This window comes from Suricata suricatta, chromosome 10 (genome assembly GCF_006229205.1).
Source record: "Suricata suricatta isolate VVHF042 chromosome 10, meerkat_22Aug2017_6uvM2_HiC, whole genome shotgun sequence".
NCBI classification, from domain to species: domain Eukaryota; kingdom Metazoa; phylum Chordata; class Mammalia; order Carnivora; family Herpestidae; genus Suricata; species Suricata suricatta.
In genome coordinates this window covers 79,982,981-79,993,298 of record NC_043709.1, presented here as the reverse complement: position 1 = coordinate 79,993,298, position 10,318 = coordinate 79,982,981, and the positions used below count along the sequence as shown (strand labels likewise).

Genomic DNA, 10,318 nt, shown 5'->3' with positions numbered 1-10,318 from the left:
CATTGTGCAGCACCCGGAAACGCTAGATGACTGAATGGTCTGTGCCCACTGAGCCCATGTTAGTCACCAGACGCAATATCGGTCTACCAGTAGGTGATGGCCAGTTGGGGATTTAACCAACCCCCAATAAATGTTGGGCACGATGTTCCATTTGGATTAGTGTGCTGTGGTTCAAGTCACCCGACTGTTTGTCCTTCATGTCTCACTATGTAAAACAGCAATAGTAACGACTTTCATACTGATAGATTGTTTAGGAACATGGTAAGAAGAGAAACAAGTACTTAAAGTGTCACACACACACAAAAGTTGTATAAATCCCATTTTATTAATAATAATTTATAAATTATACTTATCTGGTCTTGACATATTCTATTAGAATCATACTACTTGAGGCAGATATAGGAATATTCTACAGCAGGAAAAAAGCCTACCGGTGATGATATGAGAAGTACTGGTATGATAATGTTATAAATTATTCAAGTCCATGCAAACACTCCAGTTCAGAGATAACACCTGGATTTGTTTCCAGGTTTCTCAAGTTTCCCATACACATTAACTCCTCTGCTTGGTTCTGGTATTGTGTCTTCTTTTATTAAATGCCACAGCTTTACCAACAATTATTACAGAGATAGCCAATGAGTGACCAGAGGGCCTCAGATGGCCTCAGGCATTTTCTAAAAACTGGCATTGGTTGTCAAATTTTGCAAAGAGAAAGCTTACCATAGCCTCTCCACTCACTGCAAATGGTGTGCACCCCATAATGTCACTCATTTTAGTGACTTGCCTGGCTCCTATAGGCATGAGTGTTGGCTCCACTCTGTTTCAAATTGTATCATGTGTCAGATACATTGGAACTGGTCTGTGGGTCAGAATATGTCAGTTTGTTATTCGGTATCAATTTAAGAGCCGCTGAGCGAACATGCCTCTTTACAGCTGCTTTTCCACCAAGCAGTGTTCCATGCATGTTTAAGTGTGATCTCTTGAATCTGTAATCTGTTATATCATTATGCCTGTGCAATGTTTACTTACTTACCCCCCACCCCCCAGGTCTCCAGGGCCAGCCCTTTTCTTCCTATTATCTATCATTTACTCCATCTCCATGACCCATCTTCACCTCCCCTGACCAAATCTTAAGACCACAAGCCTCTCCACTCACCCCAGCCTTAGTACGTACAGGTAGGGTTGTAATAAACAACTAGAAAACAACTATAGGATAATAAAACAACTATAAACTAAAAACAGCTACCAAAACAATGAGTTGTGAGCTGAGAATATGGAAATAAACACAGGATTAGTGCTGACATGAACAAAATATCTTCCTGATATAAGCAATAAACCACTAGAAACCGTATCTTCATCATCAATGGAAAAATTTCAATAAGCAAGAAAATAAGCCCTTTCTAAATGAACTTTCTCACCGGGTAGAAATAGTAATTATTACATGCTATATAATTTATTTATTAATACTATAGTCTTATATGACACAAACATTTTCTTACCTAAAATGATATTATAACTTAGGAAACATACTTTCATTAAACGCTTGAGCCTCACAATGTAGCATGCAAGGGAATAAAATGTTTTTGGAATTAAAAACTATATTCAGAAGAAATCGATCCTTTTAAACTGATATGCATTTTAATAATTAAAGAGTAAAACATTTCCCTTAATACCAAAATCAAAGATTATTGTAGTCATTTTTACATCACTATATAAATATAAAAATGTTAACTGATACTTGTCTGGTTCAAATATTCCAGTTGCATTAACAAACATATACAACCAATAAAAACTTCCATCAAATATCAAATTTCGCATTATCTTCTCACAACATTATGACTTCAAGAGCCTGGAAAGTGCCTTCTTTGTTTGCTTGTTTTTATTTCTTTTGCTCTATAATCGCCAAGTATTTAGGCAGGAAAGAAAACATAACTGAGAAATATTTCAGTTTTGAACAAGAGTCTTGCTAGTTGCAATCTCTTTTGGATACTCCTGATGGGAAAGGATCTGTGAAATGGTCAGCCGCCATTAACAGGGGTTGGAAATATTAGGCTATTTGTTGGTAAGTTATATACCCACTGGATTATTCACGATAAAAAACCTGTCATGGTCCCAGGAAAGAATAGATAGTTTATCATGTGAAAAACAGGTTGCTCTTATCTGTACAAATTAATCTATCCTCTTGATGTTCAGACATCAAAAATATTTTATTTTGTGTTAAAAAAGAGATGGGTTTCCACACCAGAGTAAGGTCAATCCTTACCAATTTTCTTCACTTCTCCCCACCTGCACACTCTCTCATTAAAATATTTGAAAGTGTACTTTCATCTAATACTGTTGTAACAACATGGTCTTGGGTTACAACCATGGCTGCTCTGGTCCACTTTGGTTTTGGTGAAGCCATTTAAAAAAATCATGTATGTGATAGAGCTTAGAGTTTTAATAAAGAATTAAGGGTAACAGCATCGGTGGAATTTCTCATACACCTGTCGAATGCCTACTAGGCTCAAAGTTCTGTGCTGCATGCTGTTGTAACAACATGGTCTTGGGTTACAACCATGGCTGCTCTGGTCCACTTTGGTTTTGGTGAAGCCATTTAAAAAAATCATGTATGTGATAGAGCTTAGAGTTTTAATAAAGAATTAAGGGTAACAGCATCGGTGGAATTTCTCATACACCTGTCGAATGCCTACTAGGCTCAAAGTTCTGTGCTGCATGCAGATAGAGAGATAGCCCAATGTCTTAGGATTTTTGGATCATGGTCCTTCAGGGACTGGTAAGGGGAAATACTAAGGTGTCACAGTAAAGAATTCTTAACGTGGGGAAGTACTGGGTGGGGATGGGAGGTACCAGAAGATTCAGTTAAGAAACTGCTGCTCTGGGTTTCAACAGCTTCTCTGCAAATCTACATTTTAACATTGTGGAAGAAGGAATCCTTTATAATCTACCCAGACCATGATTTGAGAATTTTAAGAGTGAATACTTTAAAGGACAAAAACCCAGGGCTTTAAAATGTCATAGCAAACCCCATCAAGCCTTAAACCTTGGCAGTAAAAACTTGAGAGTTTAAAGACTTTGGAGATAATTGTTCCTGTGGGGGCAGGGGCCAGAGAGCGACTTGCAAACTTGCAAACAAAAAGAGCGACTCTCGTCCCCGAGTCTGGTGTTGCGTGCCTGGTCCCCTCACCGCACAACTGTGCTTTCATTACCCGCATTTTGCTTTAACATTCTAAATGTACTGTCTCTAAGAATATTACGAGCATGGCAGGTTATTTTCTCCTTCCACAAATCCTGGTTGTATACTTTAACATAAAAACAATTTGGGGAAGAGATTATTATCTTTCTACATTCTGAAACACTCTTTCTGATACAGTTTTAAATGTGCAGTTGAAATGCTGCATTTTCTTGAGCATTCAGTAAATTTCTTAGCCCCCCCCACCCCTGCAACTGCAGAAATAGGATAAATAAAGCCGCTCAGTTCCCTAAGCACAGCAAACATGAATCAAAAGATTTTACTCCATATTTATAAAAGGCAGTGTGACCATCATAAGTTTCTCAATATTTCCTGTCACCTTTAAGCACTTTCATTCATTATTCTCAATATATTTTAATAGCATACATGGGTTCACAAATAATTCCTCCCTGGGGCTTCCTGTCAGCTTTTTCTTCTCCCAATCTTTAAAAACCTTACACTGTATATGACTTAATACAGGTTTTGCACAGGTTATATGAAAGTCCCCCTTTGTGCTCCACATGGATAGAGCCCCTCTGAATCTGGGAGAAAGCAATCCCACTGAGTTGTGCTGTCAGCATGAGGGGTGGGGGGAAGCTCCAAAGCACGATGTTTGCAGGGCTGTAAACCCATTGTGTCGCACGTGACAAATAAGAGAATTGCCCCGTGACATCTACTACAGAATTGGAAGCATTAACATTTTTCTTTGCAACCCTCATTTTTAACCTTTTCCATTATTTTCCTTAGTAAAACGTAGCCCCCAAAGTCTGAATACCTGTATCACGAACCTCTAGGCCATGATTAAAAGAAGTAAGTCCCAACCAACCATGATGAAGGCTGCAGTCAGCATTTAGGACCAAATGGACTCGTGGATTTAGCAAAAGGCAGTTCTGTGCGCGCCGCAGCGCCCGGGTCCACCCGGCCTCCCGCCCCCTCTGCGGCTGCCACGTGAGCAGGCTACTCCACCGTTACATTAGGAATGCGTGATGTGTGCTTTCTAGCTTTTAAGTTTGGTCTCCTCAACCATGAAAACACAGTTAGAAATTGTTCTCAGAGCGAAACCGCTCAACATCTTGGCACTTGGTTGTTTTTAACTTTCAACAATAGGCACTGTTCACTCCCCTCCATCTCCGTTCTTTATTCAGTGATCAGGCAGGACACTGATGAAAGGCTAGTCACGGCTTCCCCCCCATGGTATCAGTGTGGTGGCATGTGATGATTCACATGGGGTGTGTTTGATCCGAGAAAGCCCAGTCTCTGCTTATTCTTCCTTTGTTCTGTCATCTGGGGGAAAAGAGAGAGTGTGTTGAGCTCATTTTCTCATTTCTCCCCAGTGCTGGTGGGCTACAACTTGGGGATACTATTTCCCGAGGACCTACATACAGTAGAATCATATAGAATCTATTTACCTTAAAAAAGGGGGGGGAATGTTTTTTTTAAGTGAATTTCCACAAACAAAATAAGCAACCCCTTCCCTGTGGTTAAAAACAGGAAGCATGGTTCTTTTAAGCAGCTCCTTGCTCATCAGATAATCATCACCATCAGCCTAGTCCTTTTAATAACTACCACGGTTACTTTTGATAGTATTTTTTACTACCACTAATAATTTTACACGATGAAGGGGTTGATTCTAACATTGAAAAGACAGATTCTGAAGATGATCTGCCTTTCCATGCGCTTAGTAATTGCTAGGATGGTGGGAAATGCCAGTTTCTATCAAAAGTGCCAGGAGGCTCCTGTACTTTGGCATTTTCTCCTCTCCCCACTCCCGTGGGTGCAGAAGGGCACGTGGGTGTAATGGGAGAAATGGAAGCCTCTACTTGTGGGGAGGTGGTTCTTAACAGCACAGCTTGGGCGTTCCTTGTTGGAATTTACAGTTCCCGGTAAATAACAGTCCTGCCCCCAGCAGTGTCCAGGTGTCCCCTCACTCCAGGAGGTGACTGACACCAGCCCGGCCAGCTCCAGCCCAGCTCCCTGAGCGCACCGACCTGCTCCTTGAGCTCTGCCAGCTGACCCGACAGCTGCTTGACCAGACTCATGGTGGATTCCAGCTTCTCCTGCAGGTTCCGAATTTCATTTTGTTCACTGTCGCCTTCATTGCTGACGAGGGACATGGCTCGCATCCGAGGAAACCAGTCTAAATTCTTCTCCTAAAAGCAAATACACGTTCAAGAACAAGGGAATGGATGGAAGGGAGCCTACAGTTCTGTAGAGAAGATTTATAAGTGTTCATTAGTATTAACATTTATTTTTTTAAGTTTCTTCATTTTGAGAGAGGTGGAGACAGTGCGCGTGGGAGAGGGGCAGAGGGGGAGGGAGACAGAATCCCAAGCAGGCTCTGCACTGTTAGCGGGAAGCCGGGAGTGAGGTTCGAAGTCCTGAGACCATGAGATCATGACAGGAGGTCAAACCAAGAGTCAGATGCTTAACCAACTGAGCCACCCAGGCACCCCAGTATTAATATTTAGATCAAAGTTTCTTAGCATTCAAAGCAAAAGGTACTCTTTCTGGCCAGACCTGTGGAGAGTCTGTGGCTGGGAATGAGGAGAGAGGTAGGCATTGGTTTTCATGAACGGGGGGGAAGATTTTAAATATTGGCATAAACTTCCTACAGGCTCTCACGAAAGTCCCAGATAAAGCATTTAGAACAGCACCCTGAACCCGGAGGGCATTGAGTGAATCCTGATGAATGATGAGGTAGGGTCAGGAAGCTGGAGACAAAGACAACAGATCCAAGTATGTGTGGGTACCATAAGCTGTTTCTCCTCCCCCTAGCATGGAAGAGAGAGGGGCGGCAGGGTGGTAAAAGAAATGTTTCAGTTCCAGCCACCCGTGCTGACTAGTTTACCACCCACTTCCCCAGGACGGGCTCTGAGCTCTGCTCAGGCAAGAGGGAAGTGCAAGGGCATGGCCCTGGGTTACTCTGTCTGCTCCTTTTGGAAACCTTTTATTACAGGGAGGATGAGGTTTCAGAGTTACACTTCCCTAGAGGGCAAGAGCTGGCACCACTTCTGTTTTTCTCGGCAGACGGGGTGTAGGGGTGTGCATGTGTGCGTAGCCCTCCACTGCTGTAGAAACAAGTAGTTACCCAGATGCCCAGCTCTCTTGAAAACTCGCTTGCTTAACATCATGAAATCACTGTGCATTACATAGATATACTTTGCAATCCTCAAAAAAGCTTGCAGTAAATCATATTTGTCCCCATTTTACAGATGGAGACAATGAGCTGCCCAACTATTTAAACACCCATTTGATGAGCTAGGAAATGGCTGAGCTAGGATTTGAAGTCAGGTGAGCCTTTCTTTCCACCACTGACTGGGTATATCAGCCTGCATCGATATTCACCTACCTATTTCCCAGCATCCCTGGCAGTGATCTTCCTGCTTAAGATTACTCCCACTTTAGAAAAGCCCATTGTAGTGGTGGCCAAGACATCTGCCTGGCCAATCACTAGAATGAGGGTCAAAAAAGTACTCCCCCACTCCCCGAGGCACGGTGGGAAGGTCCACCTATCTTTGCCCTTCTGCCTCTGTCTCATCTACCACTGGGTTGTTGGTGGTGTTTGGTAGTTATTATGGTCACTACTGAGAAAACAGCAAGTTCTTTATAGTTCCCTCCACCCAACAGAATGAAAGGACAGATAAAGAATTAATGATAAAACATATTAAAGGGTTTTAAACCGCATTTAATCGGCTGTAGCTAATTAGCATTTCAAAGGAGAATGGTAGCACACTGACGTGCAGTGTGACAGCCAAGTTCATTCATTCAAGAGATCCTTCAACATCTATCACCCAGGATTTAGCGGTGAAAATCAGATAAGACAAAATGTTTGCTCCAAGGGGCTTGTGGCTTAGGACCACCTTCCCTGAAAAGGGGACTGTGCATCATGTATGTATCAAAATCCTCTAGGGTTCCTTGCTACCATTGCAGATTTCAACCCCACTACCTCTTTCTAAATCAGACCGTCTCTGGGGATGCGCATGGTCCCTGCCTAGACCACAGTTTAGGAGCTCTGGTCCGCAGAGACAAAGATGAATGATAATAGCCAGAGGAGCGGAAGGGTAAGGAGACAGCCTGAAGGAGAAAGGTCTGAAAGAGCTGTTGTGGGGAAAGGGAAGAAGACGCCAAATACAGGCCCATTCAGTGCTTGTAGATGGGAGGGATGGCCCAGCAGACTGGGAAACCATGCCTTCCTTGTAGAAACCCTTGCAAAAACCACTGTTTACCGACAGCCCAAGTGGACGTGCACCTGGACAGAGAGCCAGACTGATACAGGATGGTGTGTGCAGGACCAGAAAGAGCACGGTATAGGGAAGCTATGAATGGCAGCGAAGTGCGGGCTGGAGTGAGGGACGTCTGCCTGTGGCCTGGTAGGCAGGATGGAGAACGACCCTGGGCTAACTGCTCTGTAAGCACGCAATCCTTTCAACCATGCCCTTAACTTCAGTTCTCCTATCTATTTAAGATCTATATTCTTTACAGCATCATGTATGTCAGAGCTTTACAGATGATGAAACTGAGGCTAGCAGTGGCTTAGCTGGGATCCCAATCCAGACCTGTCTGCAGCGAGGTCTCTTGGCAAGACAGAAGGTGGAATGATAACACTTAAGATGCTGGATGTAGAATGACTTCAGGAAATGAAGATTTTAGGGTGAGAGTGCTTTAAACCTGCTAGAGAAGCAGCAAACTGGGGACTTAGTATTTAATTGATATAGAATTTTGGTCGGGGAAGATGCAAATTCTCTGCAGTGGGATGTACTAACGGTTGCGTAGCACTGTGAATGTCCTTAATGCTGTAAAACCGTACCCTTAAAATGGTTAAACAGGTAATTTTTATGTTATGTGTGTTTTATTATAATTTTTTTAATTGCTGGATTTGCAGAGGCTGATCTTTAGGATGAATTGTGCACAAAGTCCCTGAAGTCATCCTGAAGGAGGTTGGTAATTGAGGCGTATGAAGAGGCTGTGGACAGCCAAGGGCCAAACTCTGGTCCCTGAGGTGTGACCAGGAGGTATCAGAAGGCAGTCATGGGAAAGGCTTGGAAAAATACATTTTCATGTGAGGGTGAAGATGTGGTGGCTTCTTAGTGAAGAGAAACCCAGTCTGCTGACTGTCTTTCAGGGCCCTCAGTACAGAGGGGTTGGGGAAAGAGGCAGCTGCCACCAAGTTGGCTAAAAGACAAGAGACTGTCTTGGGAGAGCCAGGGAGGCAGCCCTCTGGGATGGGAGGGCTGTCTGTACCACGACAGGGTTTGGGGCAGGAGGCGGGGGTGGCTGATGGACTGGAGAGCCTCAGACAGCTGGGCCTGGAGTGAGAAGGTCCCAGTCGACATGGTGATACTCAGGGTGGAGACGGTGAAAACATCAGCTTCCAGAAAGTCTCCGAAACAGAAGTAAACCATTGCTCTAAGGCTTAGCACCCTGCAGAACACCTTCAGAGAACACAGATGAGACTCTGAATCCACCTTTGAACAGATCCTATCGCAGGAGTCCTGGGGCCAGGACTCTCTCTCCCTACTCTTTCTGCACCTGTTGCTTTGCTCATTCATTCAATTCACTAATTCTTCCTGTGGAGAGCACGTGAGGAAACGATGGTGAGCAAGCGCAGAACTGCTCCCTGGCCGAGGAACTCCAGGTGGGGGTACGGCTTCCAGCCAAACGTAGATGAAAGCCACCGCCAGCAGTGCTTTCAGGATCTGTGATCCTTTCTCGGAGTCCTGAGAAGCTGTTCTTTTCTAATCCCCCTCTGGTTCTCCTCCTCTTTCTTTCTCTTGCTGCTTGTGTCTTTCTCCATTTTTATCTGTTTGCTTGTGTCTCAGTCTCTTCTCTGCCACTTTTGCGATTTTTGTTTTATTCTTGCCTTCCTCTCAACTTCCACTGACCGTAAACTGAAACTAAAAGATCATGTGTCATTAAGACTTTTTTCAATATTGAATGCTTTGTGGATCCTTTTCTTAATTCTTAAGGAGCCCGACTTAAATATTTTATACCTCTCACTAAAATGGAAAAAATAACCAAGTTAAATGATCTGTCCTCTTTTTACAAATAAAGCCAGTCTTTTAAAAATAACTTTCACAACCGAGGTTTTTCAAATTAGTGTGGGAAGTACCTTTTTCACCAAAATTAACTCAGATACAATAGTGTTCTCAGAATAAATGCTGCATATGCTTTTTCATCAAATGTGGACCCTAAGGTCCCTCTCTCCTCTCTAATGACGTACAAAGCGGCTTCCAGGGAAGGCTCAGACCAAGCAGGGTGAGGCTCTGGATTTTCACCAGAGCCAGGACCCCAGGACAGATTCACAGAGCAGGATACCACTTTCTTACTGTGCTAACTTGTAACGCGTCCGCCATCGAGCAGTTTGACTTGATTTGTTATTTCTCAATTACTCATATATGTTATGTGCATCTTGTGATCATGCACATGATTAGTACATTCCCATGTTGATTTTTGTTAGTCAATATGAAATCACTTCCTTCTTTCACCAGGAATAAAAATATTTTGACCACAGGGTACATACAGTCAGAGAAGTTGCAGATTAACTGTTAGATTCTGTGGTTACAATGTATGAATTTAGTAACTTGGTGAGTGGAAACTCAGTTTCTTGAGGGTTCTAAAATACAAAGCTCAGAGATGAACTCTCAGAGCTCAGAGAGAGAGTCACATCTCTGAAAAAGGACTCACAGAGCATGCCAGCCACCACCCTCTAGCTATCTCTACATTCTAAAAATAGTGTATCTTTCCATGATTTGGCACTGTGAACATTGGGGTACACGTACCCCTATGCGTCAGCACATCTGTATCCCTTGGGTAGATTCCTAGCAGTGCTATTGCTGGGTCATAGGGGAGTTCTATCGATAGTTTTTTGAGGAACCTCCACACTGTTTTCCAGAGCGGCTGTATCAGAGCCTAAATGTCCATCAACTGATGAGTGGATCAAGAAGATGTGGTATACACACACACACACACACACACACACACACACACACACACACACACAATGGAATACTACATGGCAATGAGAAAGAATGAAATCTGGCCATTTGTAGCAAAATGGATGGACCTAGAGGAAGTCATGCTAAGTGA

General features: G+C 43.2%; 1 protein-coding gene across 3 annotated transcripts in view; it reads right to left on the bottom strand.

The window, feature by feature from the left end:
- Nucleotides 1-306: 306 nt before the first annotated feature.
- ITPR2 (inositol 1,4,5-trisphosphate receptor type 2) overlaps nt 307-10,318 on the bottom strand; it is a 478,853-nt gene continuing 468,841 nt past the window's right edge. For all 3 annotated transcript variants that reach the window (XM_029955850.1, XM_029955851.1, XM_029955853.1), the window contains 2 exons: nt 5,221-5,382; nt 307-4,516 (listed from right to left, as the gene is read on the bottom strand). In XM_029955850.1, coding sequence (XP_029811710.1) covers nt 4,430-4,516; nt 5,221-5,382 — 249 coding nt within the window. In that variant the 3' untranslated portion in view covers nt 307-4,429. The remainder of the gene's footprint in view (nt 4,517-5,220; nt 5,383-10,318) is intronic.